Below are 26,547 nucleotides of genomic sequence, written 5' to 3'. Positions count from 1 at the left end.
TCAAGAATGGACGGACAGACCTTTCTAACCATTTTAATCGTGTAGACACCCAATCAGAGAAGAGACAAGGATTGAACAGAATTTGCACTCGCAGTCTGAGTTTATCTCGATGTTTCACAGCTCTGGAATAATTGATTTCTCCTTTATTCTCGGGGAGACGGACAGGGGAAGGCTTTAGACATGGGCAGGGAAAGAGAGGCACGAGACTTCACAGGCCTGCCACTACACTCATCCAGTTTCACTCTGGTCTCTCCCCCCTGCTCTCTTCTCTCTGCTCTCCAGCTGCCTTTAGCATTTACAGACTAAAGAAGACATTATGGTGACTGTTGTCTATCAGCCGCAGGTTAAGCTGGGTGAAATGGGTGATGTCTTTCACCTCCTACTGAATGCCTTTGTTTATGTTTTGTGTAGCAGGGTTCCATCATAGACTCTAGTCAAGCTTCAGTGGCACAGCAGGAAACATGTTGCAACCAACTGTTGCCTCACCATTTGAAATGGTTGGGTACTTTTAGTGTGAGCCCCAGGGTTCACTGCTCTTATTGTGGTGCAGAACAGTGCAGTTGATCATCTCCAGTAATGCCTTTTAGAGAAGAAGGAAAAGCCTCTATGACAGAAGCGCCATTGGATACCTGTCAGCCCGCCTACTTCTATAACAGAAACACCATTGGATACTAGGCAGCCCGCCCACTTCAGCCATACTCAAGATACTTCACAAACACGTACGTTAGCACTGTTCCAGTGTGCAGCTCTTTTCAATGATACCATTGTTTTAGATGGGGTGTGTGTTGAGTAATGGCCAATGGGCCAGGATGGAATGGGTTTCCTGACCTGAGCTTGTCCACGGTATTATATTGACTGTCAAGGAGCATAACAGAACATAACATGCAAGGTGTAGGGATGAAGAAAGAGGATTATGATCTCAGACGGTACAAAGCTGGCTCTTCATTAAGCCATGCGTCATTTAGTGAAATATGAAAAAGACCTGGGCTCTGCTCAGTCACAGCACACTGTTGTGTTGTATGTTTCAGACTGATGTCACGCTCTCAGTCCTCCTCTGTACAGAGCAATGTGCCTGGTAGGTGACCCATGTCTACAAGCATCAGGGAAGCAACTCAATGGTCCCCCATACCATCAAGATACCTCATTCACCTCCTGAAAGACACACAGGCCTATCGGAGTTGAAAAGGGAGACTTTGTTCAGGTCAAGCTCATGAACACGGGCTGATTTCTATTGAGAAGCCAAAGGATATGAACAAAAAGACACCAGCGAAGGGAAAATAAAACACCAAGATGTCAGTGATAAACATCCCTTCCTCAAACCTCAGCCATCATTTTCTAATGTCATCCTATAGGCTGGAGAGAGCAGAACTTAGTGTTCCATTGGCCCTTCACCCAATGGGAGGCAACTGGCTAGGTGTTAGTCAACGTCTAAGCAGAGGAGGGTATTTAACCGGGGGGAGAGCGAGCTAGCTCGTTCACCTGGGACTGGGGGCACTCTAGAGGCAGCAGTCAGTGAACAATATGAGCAAGTCATTTTTTCCCCCTGCCAGAGACACTCACCACTCAGAGAGCCCAGACAGTATAATGAGGAATCAATGGAATCAATAGCTGCTGCTTGTTATTCATTCAGGACAGCCCACTGTGCTCCAGGCTCAGACACAGCTGGAGGGGGGCTTTGATGCTGCTGACAGTTTGACAAAGACACAAGCAATACTCAAGTCATTAAGATGGAGGGCATGGCTGTACACAAAGCACCTAGTATGGATCGCAGCCTCGCAGGTAAGTGGGTCCACAGACGTGTATAGCTGTATACAACGGAACTAATATAGATTACAGTTAAGTGTACACACCGCTCAGAAGTGTCCGTTCAGAGTCAATGAGTGTTTTTCTATTTGTAAAGACTGACTGAAATGTGACAAGACCAGCAGAAAACAAAATCAATGGATTACCACACAAAGAATAATTAAGATTTTTTATTTCAGTTTTCCCCTCACAACAATGCCAGAGAGAAAGTATTTTGTTACCATTTGCATTGTAATTACTTGAAAGCAACCAAAAGAGGAAGGCAGCCATTTTGGAGAACGTAGCAGTAGAAGCAGTTCTGACATGCAGCAGAGCCGGCAAGTTAATCAAACCCAGAGAGCGAGAGGACGATGATTTCCCGATCCACAGTTTGAACCCTGAACCCTTGTATATCCCTCCGTTCAGAGCCCACCCACCAAATTCATCTAATACAAAACACACTGCGGCAACAAAGGATTGCAGATCAGAACACGTTCAAAACTCACTCAAAAAGGGAAAAACATTATGCAATTCTAAATTGCATAATGGTCAATGTTGACATAATGACATCACTACACAGCAATGTTTTAATAACAGATTAAACTTTTTTTTTTTTTTTTTTTTTTTTTTACATACATTTTTTGTAATAGCCAACGTGGTGATTGGTCAAGGGGATATTTACGCTATTATACGTTAGAGTAACCTTGGTCATTAATGTTTAGTGTGATATGTTATCAGTAGAGGGTTACGTAGAGAGTGGGTAACCAATATTATTAGCCACCTAAACAGGACCTACCCTCTCATACAGTACAAACCCCCCTAGTTGAAGCGCTGGACAGTTAGCCAGTCAGGTCTACAGAAGAGCTACAGCACACAGCCAGGAGAAAGAGGCCATCTTACTGGGCTAATAGAATTCATCTTTACAACCGTCCTCCATCTAGCACAACTGATGTTTGGAAGATGAATATAACCAAGTGGTCTTACAATACTGAAAACGGCCAACAAAACTGAACACTATTGAATGTCTCCGGTTTTTCTGCCAACATCTTTGTGCAAGGAGTGCACACAGGACTTGAGAGCGATCATATTTAAGTGTTAAGCTCTATTCATTTTTTTTTTACATTGCATCCTTGTGTGTTCAGGGAGGGTCCAAGTCGGTGCTTTTCCCCTCAGTGTTTGGTCCCCAAGGGAGACATGATTGACAACTCCATCCATCCAATGGCTACTGAAGAGGCAAGAAGAGAGAATCCCTACAACTTAAAAAACAAAACAAAAAAAGGGAAAAAAACCAAAAGCTGCAAACAGACAAAGCAGTGCTAAAGACAGAGGTCGGGGGAAGGGGTGTGTCCATCTTGTCTGTCTGGGGGACCACTGCTGCATCCGGCCCTTCTAGGCTCCCGTCTCACTTGAGGAGAGCCTTGATGGCGTCAGTCTCGGCTGCTTCGAAGGCGCTCTGTCCGTCTGGTCCTTTCTGCTCCTTGTCGGCTCCCTGGGGGAGGGGGGACATGACAGGGAGACATTATGATCTGAGTGGAGCATCAAGGCCTCAACCTCAGTGTGAACCCGCTCATTCAAATTGAACCACAGGCCAAGGTTAGAATCAGTGTTCACCCCACACCCCCATCCAGCCCTCTACCCAAGGCCACAGGTTCAGCCCATCAGTAATGCTCTGTGAGAGTGTGGGCCAAACTGACTGTCCCCCAAGGACCACTCTGTGATTATGTGGTCTCTCTCACCCTCTCCAATTGCATTCCAAAAGGAGCGGCAAGGCACTGCGCAGAATCACTGATTAAAACTACTACTCATTTTCAGTTCAAGATGAGCAAAGCTGTGCAGTGCCCTGCTCTGGCCGACTCCCTCTAACCCAATGTTTCTGTTCATCTCTCTCACACACACACAGTTTAGAAACAAGACAGTGAAGGTGAATGAGGGTGAAGGGAATCCAGCAATGGTTGCAAATAACGGACAAAGTGGGATAAAACGTACAAGACTAGCTGACGAGTGGTTGAGCATTACCAGACCAACAACTTATATGGAAAACTTTAGCCTCTTAGCGGGGGCTTACGGAGCCCGGGCAGAGAACACGCCATTGTCGAGTGGAGAAGCCTGACCCACTTTGAGTGCCAGGCAGAAAGTGTGTGTATATGTGCTGCCAAAAGGGGCACCGGAGCGGGGCACGGGCTACAGGGATTAAACAGGACGGGTGGATACCGTCTTAGATAGAGGTCTCTAAAATTGGGGGAAAAGCTCAATTTATGAGTTTACTTGCATCTAACAATACAGTTTACAGTGTTCTGATGCAACTTTGTGAAAAGTTATAGATTTTTTTATTTACAATGACGACCTGGCTTAGTGAGATTGTATGGGTTTCAATATTCATAACAGGACCAAACTATCACCAAATAAATGTGGTAACATAGTTAAACAAACCAGCAATCTTCAGACACGCAGCGAGAGAGAGAGAGCGAGAGAGAGCGAGAGAGCGCAAGCGAGCGAAGCCTCAACACCTGTAGTTGGATGGTGTGTTAGTGAGGCATCTTGTGACCAAGCCTGGTGTTCTCCATGGTCATCGTGTTCGCAGCTCTAGTGGGCTGACGGCAAAGAGAACGAGGAAGAGGAGGCAGAGGCCCTCTAGCTCAGGGGAAGTCATTAGCTAGCAGCTGGTACCGGTGGAGGAGGCCCTCTAGCTCAGGGGAAGTCATTAGCTAGCAGCTGGTACCGGTGGAGGATGCTCTCTAGCTCAGGGGAAGTCATTAGCTAGCAGCTGGTACCGGTGGAGGAGGCCCTCTAGCTCAGGGGAAGTCATTAGCTAGCAGCTGGTACCGGTGGAGGAGGCCCTCTAGCTCAGGGGAAGTCATTAGCTAGCAGCTGGTACCGGTGGAGGAGGCCCTCTAGCTCAGGGGAAGTCATTAGCTAGCAGCTGGTACCGGTGGTGGAGGACCCAGACGTAGCAGTACTCCACAGGCCTCATTTACACAACAGCATCACTTCACCCCGACGCTCACCTCAACAAGACTCCTAGTCAACACAGCCTGGGAGAAGGCTGCTACCTAGCAGACTACCTACAGGAGCCTTCCAGCACCATCTAATGAGCATTCCCTGACTCATTATTTAACTGGAGCTAGCGAGCTGTATTATCCAGTGAAGACCAACTCGTGTTGTCGTACACCGACACGGCTTCTCACTCTCCCTGGGCTCTACTGACAGGGGGGGAGAAAACAACTGTAGACTTGAGGGACGTGGAGGAGGCTATCTACCATGGACATCCACCGGTCTCCACTTAGAATAATGAGCTAGTCTAAAATGGGAGTAATGATGGTAGCCAGTAAACACCGATGGTCCAAACAACATCCAGCCAGGAAGAGATTGAGGCTGCAACTATTTTTTAAATGTATTTAACCTTTAACTAGGCAAGTCAGTTAAGAACAAATTCTTATTTACAATGACGGCCTACCCCGGCAAGACCCGAACAGCGCTGGGCCAATTGTGCGCCGTCCAATCACGGCCGGATGCGATACCGCCTGAGCTAAGTGAGATGTAGGCCAGTCACAGCATTCTGGAGTGACAGAGCAAAACAACGCCATGGTGTGTGTGTAGTAAGTAGCAATAAGGGTTATGTAAGTCTGCCTCTTGGCCGAGGTGTCCATTAAGACTTCATTATGCCATTATTGAGTGGAAAGGAGAGACAGATTATGCATAATCTATCAGGCCCTCAGATCTCCTCCCCTCAGGATTGGTTATAAGATGTGATGCTTACAGGAGTCCATCGACCCGCCCGCTCCAGTCAAGCGGTCGTAGGGCCGTTCACGGGGCATATTTTACATGGCCTTGAACGAGGGAGGAAAGAAAGGAGATCGATATCTGTATAGGGATGGAGAAATACTTCTGTTGGCTGCACTGTTCTCAAAGAAGAGGAAAAGGATAGGAGGGCTGTTTGACCAAAACACACGCAGGGTGCTGATGGCTGTACTGCAAGACAACAGTGAGGAGGGGATGGCTGTACTGCAAGACAACAGTGAGGAGGGGATGGCTGTACTGCAAGACAACAGTGAGGAGGGGATGGCTGTACTGCAAGACAACAGTGAGGAGGGGATGGCTGTATTGCAAGACAACAGTGAGGAGGGGGATGGCTGTACTGCAGGACAACAGTGAGGAGGGGATGGCTGTACTGCAGGACAACAGTGAGGAGGGGATGGCTGTACTGCAAGACAACAGTGGAGGGGATGGCTGTACTGCAAGACAACAGTGAGGAGGGGATGGCTGTACTGCAAGACAACAGTGAGGAGGGGATGGCTGTACTGCAAGACAACAGTGAGGAGGGGGTGGCTGTACTGCAAGACAACAGTGAGGAGGGGATGGCTGTACTGCAAGACAACAGTGAGGGGGGGATGGCTGTAATGCAAGACAACAGTGAGGAGGGGGTATGGCTGTACTGCAAGACAACAGTGAGGAGGGGATGGCTGTACTGCAGGACAACAGTGAGGAGGGGATGGCTGTACTGCAAGACAACAGTGAGGGGGGATGGCTGTACTGCAAGACAACAGTGAGGGGAGGGGATGGCTGTACTGCAAGACAACAGTGAGGAGGGGATGGCTGTACTGCAAGACAACAGTGAGGGGGGATGGCTGTACTGCAAGACAACAGTGAGGGGGATGGCTGTACTGCAAGACAACAGTGAGGGGGGCTGATGGCTGTACTGCAAGACAACAGTGAGGAGGGGGATGGCTGTACTGCAGGACAACAGTGAGGAGGGGATGGCTGTACTGCAGGACAACAGTGAGGAGGGGATGGCTGTACTGCAAGACAACAGTGGAGGGGATGGCTGTACTGCAAGACAACAGTGAGGAGGGGGTGGCTGTACTGCAAGACAACAGTGAGGAGGGGATGGCTGTACTGCAAGACAACAGTGAGGAGGGGGTGGCTGTACTGCAAGACAACAGTGAGGAGGGGGTGGCTGTACTGCAAGACAACAGTGAGGAGGGGGATGGCTGTACTGCAAGACAACAGTGAGGAGGGGGGGATGGCTGTACTGCAGGACAACAGTGACAAGGACAACAGTGAGGAGGGGATGGCTGTACTGCAAGACAACAGTGGAGGAGATGGCTGTACTGCAAGACAACAGTGAGGAGGGGGTGGCTGTACTGCAAGACAACAGTGAGGAGGGGATGGCTGTACTGCAAGACAACAGTGAGGAGGGGATGGCTGTACTGCAAGACAACAGTGAGGAGGGGATGGCTGTACTGCAAGACAACAGTGAGGAGGGGATGGCTGTACTGCAAGTCAACAGTGAGGGGGGGTGGCTGTACTGCAAGACAACAGTGAGGGGGGGGGGGTGGCTGTACTGCAAGACAACAGTGAGGGGGGATGGCTGTACTGCAAGACAACAGTGAGGAGGGGATGGCTGTACTGCAAGACAACAGTGAGGAGGGGATGGCTGTACTGCAAGACAACAGTGAGGAGGGGATGGCTGTACTGCAAGACAACAGTGAGGAGGGGATGGCTGTACTGCAAGACAACAGTGAGGAGGGGATGGCTGTATTGCAAGTCAACAGTGAGGGGGGTAGGGCTGTACTGCAAGACAACAGTGAGGGAGGGGATGGCTGTACTGCAAGACAACAGTGAGGAGGGGATGGCTGTACTGCAAGACAAATGTGAGGAGGGGATGGCTGTACTGCAAGACAAATGTGAGGGGGGATGGCTGTACTGCAAGACAAATGTGAGGAGGGGATGGCTGTACTGCAAGACAACAGTGAGGGGGGTGGCTGTACTGCAAGACAACAGTGAGGGGGATGGCTGTACTGCAAGACAACAGTGAGGAGGGGATGGCTGTACTGCAAGACAACAGTGAGGATGGGATGGCTGTACTGCAAGTCAACAGTGAGGGGGGATGGCTGTACTGCAAGTCAACAGTGAGGGGGATGGCTGTACTGCAAGACAACAGTGAGGAGGGGATGGCTGTACTGCAAGACAACAGTGAGGGGGATGGCTGTACTGCAAGACAACAGTGAGGGGGGATGGCTGTACTGCAAGACAACAGTGAGGAGGGGATGGCTGTACTGCAAGACAACAGTGAGGAGGGGATGGCTGTACTGCAAGACAACAGTGAGGGGGGATGGCTGTACTGCAAGACAAATGTGAGGAGGGGATGGCTGTACTGCAAGACAACAGTGAGGAGGGGATGGCTGTACTGCAAGTCAACAGTGAGGAGGGGATGGCTGTACTGCAAGTCAACAGTGAGGAGGGGGTATGGCTGTACTGCAAGTCAACAGTGAGGGGGGTATGGCTGTACTGCAAGTCAACAGTGAGGGGGGTGGCTGTACTGCAAGACAACAGTGAGGGGGGGGTGGCTGTACTGCAAGTCAACAGTGAGGGGGATGGCTGTACTGCAAGTCAACAGTGAGGGGGATGGCTGTACTGCAAGTCAACAGTGAGGGGGGATGGCTGTACTGCAAGACAACAGTGAGGGGGATGGCTGTACTGCAAGACAACAGTGAGGGGGGGATGGCTGTACTGCAAGACAACAGTGAGGGGGGATGGCTGTACTGCAAGACAACAGTGAGGGTGAGGGGGGTGACTGTAGTGTAACATTTAGCAGACCCTCTTTATCCAGAGCTTCTTACAGTAGTGAGTGCATATATTTTCATACTGGTTCCCCATGGGAATCGAACCCACAACCCTGGTGTTGCAAGCACAATGCTCTACTAACTGAGCCACATGGGACCACACTGGAAAAGGTAGTACTATCCATCTAAATCCTACAATGTGATTTTCTGGATTTTTTTTTTCTTCTCATTTTGTCTGTCATAGTTGAAGTGTACCTATGATGAAAATTACAGGCCTCATCTTTTTAAGTGGGAGAACTTGCACAATTGGCGGCTGACTAAATACTTTTTTGCCCCACTGTATATGTAGCACAAAAGCTGTAAAATAAAAAAACATTTGTCCTCTGACGAGGGTTTAATAAAAGTAAGAGTGGGAGTTGTTAAGGGAGGCAGGGAGGGCTTCAGTGCTGATTCATAATTAACAAGCCCTGTGTTCTTCTGAAGCCGTCAGTAGCTGGCCTGTAGTCAAGTCAGCAGCGCTCCCTCCCCCAGCATGCTGGCTGGTTAGGGTCAAACAGGGTTAACAGGCCTTCGAAAATGCAGGAACCACCTGTGGGCAGTCAGAGGTCAGCTCCCATGATGCTCAGGTGCACACTTCCGAGACTGTCAAGCATTTTGTTCAGAATGAATACTTGAGTTATCATGAATGATACATTCTGGTAGTAGTGGACTACCGATGCAGTATTCGATTCCTCTGAATGTTTCTTAAAGCTGAATAAATGAGAAGACATTCAAGCACTGGCCTGCTGTTGCTCTTGATGTGTAATAACAGTGTGGTTAAAGGTAGCCAGAGAGAAAGTGTTTCAGAGCTCCAGTCCTGCTGCTGTAGCTTCTGGCTGAAACGAGACATCAGGCTGCTGTGGCGTGGAGCGTCAACTCATATCTCCTTGCACTCCACTTCAGGCCTAAACCCTGCTGATGAGCCCATGGCTGGTGGTGACCCGGGCCTGCCGTCGCCTGATGACAGACGCCACATTCTCATATCTGCCAGATAGGGTCTCAATTACTGACGTATAGCGCCGAGGCTGTCCCCGCCCCAAGAGGTGATCTGGTTCCAGCCACATATCTCGGTCTCTGCATGTATCGTGACTGTGTCCCATCCCTAACAGGTGATCTGGTGCCATCCATATTAGAGGTCGACCGATTTAAAACTTTTTTTTCTTCCTTAAAAAAATAAACATAAATTTTAACAATTATTTAAAAAAATAAATGTAAAAAAATAAATAAAATAGGCATGGCCTATTAATTAGGGCCAAATTCAAGTTTTCATAACAATCGGTATTTTTGGACACGATTACATTGTACTCCACGATGAGACTGTGGCAGGCTGACCACCTGTTACGCGAGTGCAGCAAGGTAGTATATTTTTTAAACCTGCAGATTAGTTAAGAAATTCATGTTAGCAGGCAATATTATTTAGAGAAATTGTGTCACTTCTCTTGCGTTCAGCGTATACACACAGTTTGGGCCGCCTGGCTCGTTGCTAACTGTGTGAAGACCATTTCTTCCTAACAAAGACCGTCATTCATTTGCTACATTTTACATAACATTGAAGGTTGTGCAATGTAACTGCAATATTTAGACTTATGGATGCCACCCGTTTGATAAAATACGTAACGGTTACGTATTTCACTGAAAGAATAAACATTTTATTTTCGAAATGATAGGTCATTAATATAGTCAAATCTGGAAACTAAGGCTCGTATTTCTGTGTGTTGATTATATTATAATTAAGTCTATGATTTGATAGAACAGTCTGAGCAGTGGTGGGCAGCAGCAGGCTCATAAGCATTCATTCAAACAGCACTTTCCTGCGTTTGCCAACAGCTCTTAGCAATGCTTGAAGCACAGCGCTGACTTCAAGCCTATCAACTCCCGAGATTAGGCTGGCAATACTATAGTGCCTAAGAACATCCAATAGTCAAAGGTATATGAAATACAAATGGTATAGAGAGAAATAGTCCTATAATTCCTATAATAACTACAAACTGAAACTTCTTAACTAGGAATATTGAAGACTCATGTTAAAAGGAAACATCAGCATTCATATCTTCTGAGCAAGGAACTGAAACGTTAGCTTTTTTTACATGGCACATATTGCACTTTTACTTTCTTCTCCAACACTGTTTTTGTGTTATTTAAACCAAACGGAACAGGTTTCATTATTTATTTGAGCCTAAATCGATTTTTATTTATGTATTATATTATGTTAGATTTCATTCAGTATTGTTGTAATTGTCATTATTACATATATACTAAATAAAATGAAAAATAAAATAATTTGGTCGATTAATCGGTATCAGCTTTTTTTGGTCCTTCAATAAATCGGTACCGGCGTTAAAAAAAATAAATAAATCAGAATCGGTTGACCTCTAATCCATATGATATCTCGGTCTCTGCATGCATTGTGACTGTGTCCCCTCCCAGTAGTGTTGATGCCGAGTGATTTACATGGCGGGTCTTGTCCGTAGGATGCAAAGAAAGGGGCGCCGCTTGGAGTTTGGACAAAGGTGAGTGGAGTAAGTCCCTTAACTGCTGTGGCGCTGAATCACTCGGCGAGTGAGGCCGCTTACGCCACTCTGATGAGCGCGTCATGGTGCTTTTGTATACCCCACCTCATTTAGCCTGGCTGGGGTTGGGAGATGACCGATGCTTACCCACTGGAAATATTAGCCTGTTGGTTTCCAGTCTCACAGTCAGAAACAAGAAAACACAAACATCGACATACAAATGCTGAGGCACACACACGTTTTATGGAAGTAATTTGTAATTGTACTGACATGTCGGCACTCCCCAGATAGAGACCAGAGACATAAAAAAAAGCACAATCACGAGGCAATGAAAGAAATTGCCATATTGTGCTTCTACCATGTGTTGTGCAGCTACACGTGAGGGAGCGCGGAGAGAGAGCGCGGAGAGGGAGCGCGGAGAGGGAGCGCGGAGAGGGAGCGCGGAGAGAGAGCGCGGAGAGAGAGCGCGGAGAGGGAGCGAGAGGGAGCGCGGAGAGAGAGCGAGAGGGAGCGGAGAGAGAGAGCGAGAGGGAGCGCGGAGAGAGAGCGAGAGGGAGCGCGGAGAGGAGCGCGGGAGCGAGAGAGAGCGAGAGGGAGCGCGGAGAGAGCGAGAGGGAGCGCGGAGAGAGAGCGAGGGGGAGCGCGGAGAGAGAGCGAGGGGGAGCGCGGAGAGAGAGCGAGGGGGAGCGCGGAGAGAGAGCGAGGGGGAGCGGAGAGAGAGCGAGAGGGAGCGGGAGAGAGAGCGAGAGGGAGCGGGAGAGAGAGCGAGAGGGAGCGCGGAGAGAGAGCGAGAGGGAGCGCGGAGAGAGCGAGAGGGAGCGCGGAGAGAGAGCGAGAGGGAGCGCGGAGAGAGAGCGAGAGGGAGCGCGGAGAGAGAGCGAGAGGGAGCGGAGAGAGAGCGAGAGGGAGCGCGGAGAGAGAGCGAGAGGGAGCGCGAGAGAGAGCGAGAGGGAGCGCGAGAGAGAGCGAGAGGGAGCGCGGAGAGAGAGCGAGAGGGAGCGGGAGAGAGAGCGAGAGGGAGCGCGAGAGAGAGCGAGAGGGAGCGAGAGAGAGAGCGAGAGGGAGCGCGAGAGAGAGCGAGAGGGAGCGAGAGTGAGCGAGAGGGAGCGAGAGGGAGCGAGAGGGAGCGAGAGTGAGCGAGAGGGAGCGAGAGAGAGCGAGAGGGAGCGGGAGAGAGAGCGAGAGGGAGCGGAGAGAGAGCGAGAGGGAGCGCGGAGAGAGAGCGAGAGGGAGCGCGGAGAGAGAGAGGGAGCGCGGAGAGAGAGCGAGAGGGAGCGCGAGAGAGAGCGAGAGGGAGCGCGGAGAGAGAGCGAGAGGGAGCGGGAGAGAGAGCGAGAGGGAGCGCGGGAGAGAGAGCGAGAGGGAGCGGGAGAGAGAGCGAGAGGGAGCGCGGAGAGAGAGCGAGAGGGAGCGCGGAGAGAGCGAGAGGGAGCGGAGAGAGAGCGAGAGGGAGCGCGGAGAGAGAGCGAGAGGGAGCGCGGAGAGAGAGCGAGAGGGAGCGGGAGAGAGAGCGAGAGGGAGCGCGGAGAGAGCGAGAGAGAGCGCGGAGAGAGAGCGAGAGGGAGCGCGGAGAGAGAGCGAGAGGGAGCGCGGAGAGAGAGCGAGAGGGAGCGCGGAGAGAGAGCGAGAGGGAGCGCGAGAGAGAGCGAGAGGGAGCGCGGAGAGAGAGCGAGAGGGAGCGCGGAGAGAGAGCGAGAGGGAGCGCGGAGAGAGCGAGAGGGAGCGGAGAGAGAGCGAGAGGGAGCGCGGAGAGAGAGCGAGGGGGAGCGCGGAGAGGGAGCGAGGGGGAGCGCGGAGAGGGAGCGCGGAGAGAGAGCGAGAGGGAGCGCGGAGAGAGAGCGAGAGGGAGCGCGGAGAGAGAGCGAGAGGGAGCGCGGAGAGAGAGCGAGAGGGAGCGCGGAGAGAGAGCGAGAGGGAGCTCGGAGAGAGCGAGAGGGAGCGCGGAGAGAGAGCGAGAGGGAGCGGGAGAGAGAGCGAGAGGGAGCGCGAGAGAGAGAGCGAGAGGGAGCGCGGAGAGAGAGCGAGAGGGAGCGCGGAGAGAGAGCGAGAGGGAGCGGAGAGAGAGCGAGAGGGAGCGGGAGAGAGAGAGCGAGAGGGAGCGCGGAGAGAGAGCGAGAGGGAGCGCGGAGAGAGAGCGAGAGGGAGCGCGGAGAGAGAGCGAGAGGGAGCGCGGAGAGAGAGCGAGAGGGAGCGCGGAGAGAGAGCGGAGGAGCGCGGAGAGAGAGCGAGAGGGAGCGGAGAGAGAGCGAGAGGGAGCGCGGAGAGAGAGCGAGAGGGAGCGCGGAGGGAGAGAGAGCGAGAGGGAGCGCGGAGAGAGAGCGAGAGGAGCGAGAGAGAGCGAGAGGAGCGCGAGAGAGAGCGAGAGGGAGCGGGAGAGAGAGCGAGGGAGCGCGGAGAGAGAGCGAGAGGAGCGGGAGAGAGAGCGAGAGGGAGCGCGGAGAGAGAGCGAGAGGGAGCGCGGAGAGAGAGCGAGAGGGAGCGGAGAGAGAGCGAGAGGGAGCGCGGAGAGAGCGAGAGGGAGCGCGGAGAGAGAGCGAGAGGGAGCGCGGAGAGAGAGCGAGAGGGAGCGCGAGAGAGAGCGAGAGGGAGCGCGGGAGAGAGAGCGAGAGGGAGCGCGGAGAGAGAGCGAGAGGGAGCGGAGAGAGAGCGAGAGGGAGCGCGGGAGAGAGAGCGAGAGGGAGCGCGGAGAGAGAGCGAGAGGGAGCGCGGAGAGAGAGCGAGAGGGAGCGCGGAGAGAGAGCGAGAGGGAGCGGAGAGAGAGCGAGAGGGAGCGGAGAGAGAGCGAGAGGGAGCGCGGAGAGAGAGCGAGAGGGAGCGGAGAGAGAGCGAGAGGGAGCGCGGAGAGAGAGCGAGAGGGAGCGCGAGAGAGAGCGAGAGGGAGCGCGGAGAGAGAGCGAGAGGGAGCGCGAGAGAGAGCGAGAGGGAGCGCGGAGAGAGAGCGAGAGGGAGCGCGGAGAGAGAGCGAGAGGGAGCGCGAGAGAGAGCGAGAGGGAGCGCGGAGAGAGAGCGAGAGGAGCGCGGAGAGAGAGCGCGGAGAGAGAGCGCGGAGAGAGAGCGCGGAGAGAGCGAGAGGGAGCGCGGAGAGAGAGCGAGAGGGAGCGCGAGAGAGAGCGAGAGGGAGCGCGAGAGAGAGGAAAGTGATATAAGCCTCCACAGGGCTTACTATTAGAGAATGGAGACATCTGGAATTTCTATGTGGCTGCACCACAGGTACCTCACTGAGCCGACATGCCATGATAGCAGCTGGGAAAACGTGAGCAGAATGAAAACAACACAGTGAGTGACTGACTCCTCCACAAGGCAGTGCCCAAATCATGTCCTGTATGTACACAGTTCTGCATCAAACAAAATATGGTCTAAATCACTGCTCTACGACTGCACTGTGATAGTTACTGTGTACTAGGAATACGATTATTTAATAATTTGACAAAGATCACCTCTCAAAGAATACATAACCTATCTGATTGTATGAATCCAAAAAATGGCAGCATTACAGGACTGTAAAAGCAGCTCCTTGGTGTTAAGGAAAAGTGTTGGCTCCTCTCTACAGCGGTGGGTGACTGCCAGGACAGAGTTGTCACATTCAGCCACCGTGTCATCTCCTCAGTGTTCCAGAGCTGAGTGAGAAGTGTGTGTGTGTGTGTGTGTGTGTGTGTGTATAGCTAGCTAGTGGGATAGGAACAAACAGCAGCAGTGCTGTGTGATGAGGTCTAGGAACATTCCAGCTCCCTCCACACAGAACAGAAGGTTTGGGCAGGCAGGACCAGAGTCACTGAACATTCAGCCTTCATTCTAGTCCTTTGTCATACAGTAGTTACCGCATCAGCAGTTACACATCACACACACAACTTCCAACACAGAAATGGCTCCGACGAGGGTAAAGACAGCTCTGTGCACACGTGTGCGGTGTTACCTTTTCTAGCAGGATCTTGACACAGGTCAGGTGACCCTCGTACGTGGCAGAGAGCAGCGGAGTGATACCATGTTTGTCTGGGGCCTGTGGGAGACCAAAGAAAGTGGAGAAAAAAAAAGGGAGTGAGCGGGTTTGTGCGTGGACAGCCAGCATACATCAGCAGACCAGTCGTCCCTGCCTCCAACACAAGGGCACTCTCGTTATCAGAGGAAATAACTCAGAGGGAGCGCTTTTATTTCTCTCCTTATCACGTCAATGAATTAGAGGAAACTCACTCTGCCACTATTTATCTCCCCTGTTTCAGGAGCCCTGACTGGGCCCCTTATCTGAAGGGACTGGGGAAGAGAGACAGAGTTACACATTGTGTGGGGGGGGGGGGGGGGGGGGGGTGTTAGTGATACAAGACTAGAGGAAGCAAAATGGTGTAACAGCCAGACTGATGGATGTTGGAGTGAACGACAAGTGTGTTGGTGATCAGGCCATGAGGCAGATAAGGGAGGTTGGGAGAGGACATGGCTCGACAGACTGTGTGCAGTGAGAGTCGGGCCTAGTTAACAAGCATTCCAAATTCACATTGGTACATTCAGGGTCAGAACGTCCAGTTCTAGCAAGTATCGGCTAAATGGTCAACACTAACTATAACGTCTTGGGTCAGTGACACCCATAAGAACGTTCAGGCTTGTGTGGCAATAATGAGGGGCTGAGACCAAAGAAGAGCTTTGAATAAGGTTAAGAATTTCTAATATTAAGAATAGTTGCACAACGAGGCTACCTAGAAAGATACTAGCGCAAAACCGTACAATACTGTCACCTTCCCTAACTTGTAAATGCCACAACCATCACTCTACTCAATCCCATTGTAAAAGCAGATCGATTCCCTCCACTGCAGTGTGGTAATGGGTTGAGGCTCAGGGGAGCATTCTGACAGACTATGTGGTCTGGCCAGTTAGCCTGTGCTGCTCTCTGCACACTGAGGGAATTGGGGGGGGGGGGGGCTTCAGGATAATGACAAGTCCCTTATAAACGGAGGAATCCCATTGGTCCAAATATAGAACTTAACCACTCTCTACATGTCTGAACAAGACTAGCAGAGTCTACAGTGGTTAAGTCATGTCGGTCTGAGTCGTTACTACAGTATGTGGTTGACTATAGTAGAAGCTTTGTATGAGTGGATTAAGAATAAGGGACTTGTTCTCTCTGGTACCATTAGGTCTATTCAATAAGCAAATGAATGCAAACACAGAATGGAAAACATCATTCCTTCCTCCTTGGGCATCAGTAATAACTGATCTCTAACGTGAGCAGATAGGAGACAGAGAGGGCAACCACCATAGCCTTCTTCCATATCAGTACTAATAAAATGGAGAAGGACTCACATTAGAATACGGTTGTTAAATACTAACAACATAACAGCAGTATTCTAATAACAGCAGTAGGCCTATATTAACAGCAGTATTCTAATAACTGTATAACAGTAGGCCTATATTAACAGCAGTATTCTAATAACTGTATAACAGCAGTAGGCCTATATTAACAGCAGTATTCTAATAACTGTATAACAGTATGCCTATATTAACAGCAGTATTCTAATAACTGTATAACAGTAGGCCTATATTAACAGCAGTATTCTAATAACAGCAGTAGGCCTATATTAACAGCAGTATTCTAATAACTATAACAGTAGGCCTATATTAACAGCAGTATTCTAATAACAGCAGTAGGCGTATATTAACAGCAGTATTCTAATAAAAGCAGTCGGCCTATATAACAGCAGTATTCTAATAACTGCAGTAGGCCTATATTAACAGCAGTATTCTAATAACAGCAGTAGGCCGATATTAACAGCAGTATTCTAATAACTGTATAACAGCAGTAGGCCTATATTAACAGCAGTATTCTAATAACTGTATAACAGCAGTAGGCCTATATTAACAGCAGTATTCTAATAACTGTATAACAGCAGTAGGCCTATATTAACAGCAGTATTCTAATAACTGTATAACAGCAGTAGGCCTATATTAACAGCAGTATTCTAATAACTGTATAACAGCAGTAGGCCTATATTAACAGCAGTATTCTAATAACTGTATAACAGCAGTAGGCCTATATTAACAGCAGTATTCTAATAACTGTATAACAGCAGTCGGCCTATATTAACAGCAGTATTCTAATAACAGCAGTCGGCCTATATTAACAGCAGTATTCTAATAACAGCAGTCGGCCTATATTAACAGCAGTATTCTAATAACAGCAGTCGGCCTATATTAACAGCAGTATTCTAATAACAGCAGTAGGCCTATATTAACAGCAGTATTCTAATAACAGCAGTAGGCCTATATTAACAGCAGTATTCTAATAACTGTATAACAGCAGTAGGCCTATATTAACAGCAGTATTCTAATAACTGTATAACAGCAGGCCTATATTAACAGCAGTATTCTAATAACTGTATAACAGCAGTAGGCCTATATTAACAGCAGTATTCTAATAACTATATAACAGCAGTAGGCCTATATTAACAGCAGTATTCTAATAACTGTATAACAGCAGTAGGCCTATATTAACAGCAGTATTCTAATAACTATATAACAGCAGTAGGCCTATATTAACAGCAGTATTCTAATAACTGTATAACAGTAGGCCTATATTAACAGCAGTATTCTAATAACTGTATAACAGTAGGCCTATATTAACAGCAGTATTCTAATAACTGTATAACAGTAGGCCTATATTAACAGCAGTATTCTAATAACTGTATAACAGTAGGCCTATATTAACAGCAGTATTCTAATAACAGCAGTCGGCCTATATTAACAGCAGTATTCTAATAACAGCAGTCGGCCTATATTAACAGCAGTATTCTAATAACTGTATAACAGCAGGCCTATATTAACAGCAGTATTCTAATAACTATATAACAGTATTCTAATAACTGTATAACAGCAGTAGGCCTATATTAACAGCAGTATTCTAATAACTGTATAACAGCAGTAGGCCTATATTAACAGCAGTATTCTAATAACTGTATAACAGCAGGCCTATATTAACAGCAGTATTCTAATAACTATATAACAGTATTCTAATAACTGTATAACAGCAGTAGGCCTATATTAACAGCAGTATTCTAATAACTGTATAACAGCAGTAGGCCTATATTAACAGCAGTATTCTAATAACTGTATAACAGCAGGCCTATATTAACAGCAGTATTCTAATAATTGTATAACAGTAGGCCTATATTAACAGCAGTATTCTAATAATTGTATAACAGTAGGCCTATATTAACAGCAGTATTCTAATAACAGCATAACAGCAGTAGGCCTATATTAACAGCAGTATTCTAATAACTGTATAACAGCAGTAGGCCTATATTAACAGCAGTATTCTAATAACTGTATAACAGTAGGCCTATATTAACAGCAGTATTCTAATAATTGTATAACAGTAGGCCTATATTAACAGCAGTATTCTAATAATTGTATAACAGTAGGCCTATATTAACAGCAGTATTCTAATAACTGTATAACAGCAGTAGGCCTATATTAACAGCAGTATTCTAATAACTGTATAACAGCAGTAGGCCTATATTAACAGCAGTATTCTAATAACTGTATAACAGCAGTAGGCCTATATTAACAGCAGTATTCTAATAACTGTATAACAGCAGTAGGCCTATATTAACAGCAGTATTCTAATAACTATATAACAGTATTCTAATAACTGTATAACAGCAGTAGGCCTATATTAACAGCAGTATTCTAATAACTGTATAACAGCAGTAGGCCTATATTAACAGCAGTATTCTAATAACTGTATAACAGCAGTAGGCCTATATTAACAGCAGTATTCTAATAACTGTATAACAGCAGTAGGCCAATATTAACAGCAGTATTCTAATAACTGTATAACAGCAGTAGGCCTATATTAACAGCAGTATTCTAATAACTGTATAACAGTAGGCCTATATTAACAGCAGTATTCTAATAACAGCAGTCGGCCTATATTAACAGCAGTATTCTAATAACAGCAGTCGGCCTATATTAACAGCAGTATTCTAATAACAGCAGGCCTATATTAACAGCAGTATTCTAATAACTGTATAACAGCAGGCCTATATTAACAGCAGTATTCTAATAACTGTATAACAGTAGGCCTATATTAACAAGAGTATTCTAATAACTATATAACAGTATTCTAATAACTGTATAACAGCAGTAGGCCTATATTAACAGCAGTATTCTAATAACTGTATAACAGCAGTAGGCCTATATTAACAGCAGTATTCTAATAACTGTATAACAGCAGGCCTATATTAACAGCAGTATTCTAATAATTGTATAACAGTAGGCCTATATTAACAGCAGTATTCTAATAACAGCAGTCGGCCTATATTAACAGCAGTATTCTAATAACTGTATAACAGCAGGCCTATATTAACAGCAGTATTCTAATAACTGTATAACAGTAGGCCTATATTAACAGCAGTATTCTAATAACAGCAGTCGGCCTATATTAACAGCAGTATTCTAATAACTGTATAACAGCAGTAGGCCTATATTAACAGCAGTATTCTAATAACTGTATAACAGCAGTAGGCCAATATTAACAGCAGTATTCTAATAACTGTATAACAGCAGTAGGCCTATATTAACAGCAGTATTCTAATAACTGTATAACAGTAGGCCTATATTAACAGCAGTATTCTAATAACAGCAGTCGGCCTATATTAACAGTAGTATTCTAATAACTATAACAGCAGTAGGCCTATATTAACAGCAGTATTCTAATAATTGTATAACAGTAGGCCTATATTGACAGCAGTATTCTAATAACTGTATAACAGCAGTAGGCCTATATTAACAGCAGTATTCTAATAATTGTATAACAGTAGGCCTATATTGACAGCAGTATTCTAATAACTGTATAACAGCAGTAGGCCTATATTAACAGCAGTATTCTAATAATTGTATAACAGTAGGCCTATATTAACAGCAGTATTCTAATAACAGCAGTCGGCCTATATTAACAGCAGTATTCTAATAATTGTATAACAGTAGGCCTATATTAACAGCAGTATTCTAATAACAGCAGTCGGCCTATATTAACAGCAGTATTCTAATAATTGTATAACAGTAGGCCTATATTAACAGCAGGATTCTAATAATTGTATAACAGTAGGCCTATATTGACAGCAGTATTCTAATAACTGTATAACAGCAGTAGGCCTATATTGATAGCAGTATTCCCACTAGCAGCTCTTACGTTGACATCTGCTCCCTTGGAGAGGAGGTACTCCAGCATCTCAGCCTGGCCACAATCAGCAGCATAGTGCAGGGGCTTCCTGCCACCCTCCAGGGTCCTGTTCACATCCTCATCCTAAAAATAAAAAAAATACAAACGGTTGAGATACCATCATCACCGACACAACTTCCCCTTCTGTATCAAGACTTGGTCACCCACTTGCTAAAAAGGAACAAACACTTACTGCATGGACATGCACACAGTTAATACAATCACATAATAACAGAAATCCTTTCTTGTGCCAGAAACACCTCTCAGTTCAAAAAACAAAGGCCGTCACACAATCACGCCACACAACACGCCTCTTCCTAGAGTCTCCCTGCTGTGGTATTATGAGGCCTCAAAATGTCAAGCCTGCAGGCGAGAGGAAAGACAGGCTCTGTAGCCACAGTCCATTGTGTGGAGCGGTGGGTCGTCCTGAAGAGACAACACTCATCACAGAGACCGGGCAGCGTTGTCAGTGCCATGTCATAGCACCTTTCTCATTGGCTGGCTATGTGGCCTGAGGAAAGAGGGGACTGGAATGTATTCACCTGCTAAGCATCCTGCAGAAAAATATGCCAAGCAAAAACCATTGATTTCAAAGTTCAACAAAATCATACAGCTCTATGCACAATGACAACTTTGAACAATTTCCACAGTGAAAAAATAAAACTTGATGCAAAGTTTGGTAAAAGAAAGGGTAAAATCTCTCAGTTTAGTGCAGTTATCAAACTTTGTTTTTGCATAGTTCTCCCTGTAAATGTGTTTTGTTAAATGTTCCGTGGAAATTGTTAAGAGTAGACAAGTCGTTGCGCATAGAGTTGTATGGTTTGCTAAACTTTGAAGTTACTGGTTTTTGTTTGAGTCTCCGCATAATTCCATTACCGCATAACTGCCCTAAGGCAACAAGCCTATCAGGAGATGAGTCAGGGTCTGGGCTAGTCTTTGGCTGTGCCGGACGGGCGTGATAATCAATCTGGCTCAGTAAAGGTTACAGCCAGGCTTTGGGTCATGCTAGCACCACTCACCTGCTCTCAAAAGCTTAGGCTCGACAGCACAGTGATTCAATGGATGCCGTTGCTGCAATTCATTGGATTTCTGAAGCTTGATAGGTCTCCATAACTCAGGTAAACGTATAATGTAGCCTGGTGAGAAAGGTTCCTATTGGATAAACAGACAGCAGCTGCAGACACTAGTTGCCCTTCTTGCAGTTCAAATATGAATACATATGAATGACAAACATAACGGCTAAACCCGACAGTGATGTGCAGTCAATCTGCTATCCTGTCACTAGCTGTATGACTGCATATATACATCTCCCACAGAGACCCATCTCTGGCATGCTCACCTGTGTCACCATTCCCATGCCTTCATTTTTTCACACAAGCCAACTGAATCCATTGGTGATGAGATACCATCATGCCTGTTCTAATAGTTTTCAAATATTACCTCCAGGAGCTGGGTAATATGGGGCCAATTTAAACGGTTTCATTGAGGGATATGGGAAACGACAGTGGATCAGTTTAATATCCACATGTGCAGTATGAAGTGTCTAGGAGCTGCCTGCTTTTGAAAAATCTTTGGCAACGTGTGGAAAAACCCATCTCCGCAACTGAATGGCCCAGATCTGAAACATTTCCATCCTATTGCAATTTAATTGTTATCTGGGATTATTGGGCTAGGTTTACACAGGCAGGCAAATTCTGATATTTTAGTCAATTACTGGCAAAACATCTGATTGGCCAAAAGACTAATTAGCGGCAAAAGATCAGAATTGAGTTGCCCGTGTAAACACAGCCTTTGAGATCAATATGAGTAATGCAGCAACTCAGTGCATTAGTAATGTCCTTGCGTTCCAAAAATCAGTAAAGACTTTTTTGAAATAGCTGTACTTCTGACTTTGATTAGACTCAATCACCAAAAGCTGAAAAGAAAGCAGAGCCTAAATACAGTCCACCCTAATGGTTAGGGCTAGGCTGTTTCACAGAAGTTAGCTAATCAACTGATAGGTTGAGGTTGAAGATAAAGAATAGAGGTCTGATTGTCTAGCGCCAAGCCTACGGTCTAAACAAAATGCATAAAAAGACATGTTGATTTTACATAGGAGCTCTACAGACCTAAATGATTCATCAGTGTGGTTCAGCTTTCAACAAGAGTTAGCCCCACAGCTATTTGAAGGTGTTCAACCTACACCAGACTAGCTAAACCTCAAACCACAGTATTCTTTTCAGGTACTTCACAGAAAGATCCAATGCTTAGATACCTTATGTACTGTGTATTTGGGGGGAGTATTCAGACCCCTTCCCCTTTTCCACATTTTGTTATGTTACAGCCTTCTTCTACCACACAATGACAAAGTCAAAATAGGGTTAGAAATGGTTGCAAATGTATTAAAGTAAAAAAAATCATGAATAGCTTATTTACATATGTATTCAAATAAAATCAAATGTATTTGTAACATACACATGGTTAGCAGATGTTAATGCGAGTGTAGCGAAATGCTTGTGCTTCTAGTTCCGACAATGCAGTAATGACCAACGAGAAATCTAACATAACAATTCCAAAACTACTACCTTATACACACAGGTGTAAAGGGTTTAAGATTTTTTATTCAGACACTTTGCTATGAGACTTGAAATTGAGCTGAAGTGCATCCTGTTTCTATTGACTGGACATGATTTGGAAATGCACACACCTGTCAAAGGTCCCACAGTTGACAGTACATGTCAGAGCAAAGACCAAGCCATGAGGTCAAAGGAAATTGTCAACAGAGGTCCTTGTCAGGATTGTGTGAACGGTACCAAAAGATTTCTACAGCATTGAAGCTCCACAAGAACAGTGGCCTCCATCATTCTTGAAATTGAATTTGTTTGGAATCACCAAGACTGTTCCGAGAGCTAGCCGCCTGGCCAAACTGAACAATCGGAGAAGGGCCTTGGTCAGGGAGGTGGCCAAGAACCTGATGGTCACTGACAGAGCTCCAGAGTTCCTCTGTGGAAATGGGAGAACCTTCTAGAAGGACAACCATCTCTGCAGCACGCCACCAAATCAGGCCTTTATGGTAGTGGCCAAACGGAAGCCACTTTTCTGTAAAAGGCACATGACAGCCCTAAAGGACTCTGACCATGAGAAACAAGATTCTCAGGTCTGATGAAACCAAGATTGACAATTGTCCCGAAGACTACAATGTCCTTGAGAGGCCCAACCAGAGCCTGGACTTTAACCTGATCGAACATCTCTGGAGAGGCCTGAAAATAGCTGCAGCAATGCTCCCCATCCAACCTGACAGAGCTTGGAGAAGTCCTGCAGAGAAGAATGGGAGAAACTCCAAAAATACAGGCGTACCAAGCTTGTAGCGTCATACCCTAGACTCAAGGCTGTAATCGCTGCCAAAGGTGCTTCAACAAAGTACTGAGTAAAAGGGTCTGAAAACTTATGCAAATGTGAACATTTGGTTTTTTTTAATACATTTGCAAAAATGTCTAAAAACCTGTTTTTGCCTTGTAATTATGGGGTAGTGTGTAGATTGTTGAGGGATAAAAAAAAAGGATAAGGCTGAAATGTAACAAAATGTGGAAATAGTCTAGGGGTCTGAATACTTTCCAAATGCACGGTGTGTGCCTGGAATGTAGGCCTACAGAGTATGCAACATTGGTGATAAAATCTATTTCAAGAAGATGCCTACAAAACGACTGCCACCATTAAAGTGTTCTTCAAATATGATTGATTCAAGTTTGAGTCTATTTTATGTCTAGAAATATGACCAAAATAAGTTAGTGTCTAAAATGACCAGTTTACAGACCAATAGCAAATGTTTCACTGCTCTGAAAATGGCATAGGTGTGGCCTGAAAATGAGTGAGACCCAGTCAGTATGGAGGCTGAATGATAAGATTCCCCGGAACATCCTCATTCAAAGTAGAGCGCAAACAAGTATTATGATTAGGCCTACTTCATGGTTTCAACAGCATGAAGTTAGCAAGCTAGCCATCTAGATAGATCTGCCTTGCAACAAAACTCTTGAGACACCCGCACACTAGCTAGCTGTCACAACACGGGCCTGTGGATTTGGCTATAGCTAGTTTGGCTGCTTGCTAAAACCAACCATGACTGATTCTCAAGCAGGAGCCAACTATCTAGCTAAATAGGTCGTTAACGTTAGCTAGGTACTTGACCATATATATGCTTGTCTGCAGAACTTTAGTCATTCATTAGGCAATGGCAAACAGACACACACCGATACACAGTGATTGAATCAGATTACAAGTTGTTGCAGTAGCTCGCTAACCATTTCTGTTTAGCATGGTAGTTTGCTAAAGCTAGCTATCTAACAATTTACCCAATCTAGCTACCGATTGCTTTACAAACGTTTGTAAAAGCAAACCTTCTAGCTAGCTAACTACAGTGAGTTGGTGATAGTTAGGTGAACGGATAGTTAGCTAATGTATGTACACTAAGCTAGCTATGAAAGTCAGCTACCTAGCTAGCTAACCTTGCAATGCCATGGCTAGCTAACGTTTGCTAGCTATACAGACAAAACATAGCAAGCTAGCGCACATAGCTGGCTGATTTGCGAGTAAGATAGCTACAGTATATCGTACCTTCATTAGAGTCTTAACCTCGTCAAGGTCTCCATTTTTCAAGGCCCACATCAATTCTTTATCCCCCATTTTCTTGTGTTCCAAGAGTTCACTGTGGCTTCCCTAATGAAAAATGCAGCTGTCAAACTTCTCTCAAGGCAAGCAGTTCTTGACAGATCACTCCGTAGTCAAGGGAAGGCGGCTATAAAATTTGCAGCGTTAAAGGAATTAAATAATTTGCTAAATTGAACACCTGGTACTTCTATAGTGCACTGCAGGCAATTGTTAAAAAATAAAGTTTCAAAGAAAGGACAGTAGAGGGGTCCGCCTTTCTCTCATGAAGCGTTTCCGATGCCGCACACCCGGAAGTTAACCTTTCCTTCATGCCAGAAAAATTCCACTAGAAAACACAAAGTCAAAATTGTCTTGATATGAACCATTCGCTTAAAAAAAGTAAGTTTAGAGTTAGTCATAATGTTAGCAGTGTAGTTAAGGTTAGGTTCAAGGTTAGGTTTAAAACCACATTTAAAGAAGATAAATTGTAGAAATGGGCGGGATTTATGAATTTGTGGCTGTGGTAACTAGTGACGACCGGGATCGCAGATCTTCTTCGTGTGAATTTCCGCCTGATGAGACGCTTTTTGAGTATTCCAGCCTTTCTCAGTTCGGAATTTGACAATTATATATATAAATGTGAACGGTAAAATAACATTTGCACCACCCACTAACCCTGCACCTATAAAATCAAAACACACCCCTTATCCCACAACATTTCTCAACAACTGTTCCTACTCCTGGCTTCTAGCTTGGGAGGATGGGACTCCTTTCAAGATCTCCTGTAACTATTCTGCAGTAAGATCGTTCACTCCTAATAACTTTTCTGCTGCTGCTACTACTTGCAGCTACTACTACTTTTATCTTCTGCAACTTCCGCTCCTTTTCATCTGTGCTATACAGTTAATTACCATAGCAATGAATGCCAATTAACCATCCTTGCAAAAACACAAGCTATTTCAGGACACTCATTCCTGCCCTACTACTTACTGGTATTCTCTCATGATCCCTTACCCTTTGCCCATCATCCTCTACTTTCCTCACTGCCTCAGCATTTGTCACTTTTTGCACTGCTCAAACCCTTGGAACCTCAACCTGTTTCACTCGCACATGATCCCCAGCAACATGAACTCCCCCAACATTGCAACACACTACTTTTTCCTACCAAAACTACACACTCCTTTGTCCCATGCCCTCCTGCACACTCCCCACACCTCGGAATGTCCCTGCCACACACTGCTGTAACATGACCATAACCTTGGCACCCACAAACACTCTCACGGGATAACTAACATATCCTAGCATGACTTTATCAGGCAAACACTCAATATCAAGGATAGACACGGTCTCCTCAGTATCACGCTCGCCACTGGATCTGCATCTCACCAAATGGTGTGCATCACAGATACCAGGCATCTTCAACTTCAGTTGATCCATCTCCACACTCAAAGCCACCTAAGTAATCACTAACTTCAGTGGTGCTCTACTCTGGAGAGCATAGCTTGACACAAGTCTTGTCCTTTTATTTATTTTTATTGAACCTTTATTTAACTCGGCAAGTCAGTTAAGAACAAGTTCTTATTTACAATGACGGCCTACCACGGCCAAACCCTAACCCGGATGACGCTGGGCCAATTGTGCGCAGCCCTATGGGACTCCCAATCATGGCCAGTGATACAACCTGGATTCGAACCAGGGTCTGTAGTGACGCCTATAGCACTGAGATACAGTGCCTTAGACCGCTGTGCCCCTCGGGAACAACGAGGCGCATGACACATAGCGTCCACTCCCTCTGGGTGGAAGACACACACAAAAAATCAATATA

General features: G+C 46.3%; 1 protein-coding gene across 1 annotated transcript; it reads right to left on the bottom strand.

Annotated features, from left to right (window-relative positions):
• Positions 1-1,958: 1,958 nt before the first annotated feature.
• On the bottom strand, positions 1,959-25,034 carry LOC135515778 (myotrophin-like). The gene is made up of 4 exons (XM_064939508.1): positions 24,690-25,034; positions 20,070-20,183; positions 14,808-14,891; positions 1,959-3,271 (listed from the first exon to the last, which is right to left on the bottom strand). Exons 1-4 carry the CDS (start codon positions 24,756-24,758, stop codon positions 3,185-3,187), a joined length of 354 nt encoding a protein of 117 aa, XP_064795580.1. The 5' UTR covers positions 24,759-25,034; the 3' UTR covers positions 1,959-3,184.
• Between the last annotated feature and the right edge of the window lie 1,513 nt (positions 25,035-26,547).

This window comes from Oncorhynchus masou, chromosome 27 (assembly GCF_036934945.1).
Source record: "Oncorhynchus masou masou isolate Uvic2021 chromosome 27, UVic_Omas_1.1, whole genome shotgun sequence".
NCBI lineage: Eukaryota > Metazoa > Chordata > Actinopteri > Salmoniformes > Salmonidae > Oncorhynchus > Oncorhynchus masou.
Note: the sequence above shows the minus strand (reverse complement) of the source record. Positions and strands in the feature narration are given on the sequence as shown.

Coding starts and splice junctions, on each gene's coding strand:
- LOC135515778 (XM_064939508.1), bottom strand. CDS start 24,758: ATGGGGGATAAAGAATTGATGTGGGCCTTGAAAAATGGAGACCTTGAC. Junction 20,184..24,689: donor AGGTTAAGACTCTAATGAAG/GTACGATATACT, acceptor TTTTATTTTTAG/GATGAGGATGTGAACAGGAC. Junction 14,892..20,069: donor CCAAGGGAGCAGATGTCAAC/GTAAGAGCTGCT, acceptor GGTCTCCCACAG/GCCCCAGACAAACATGGTAT.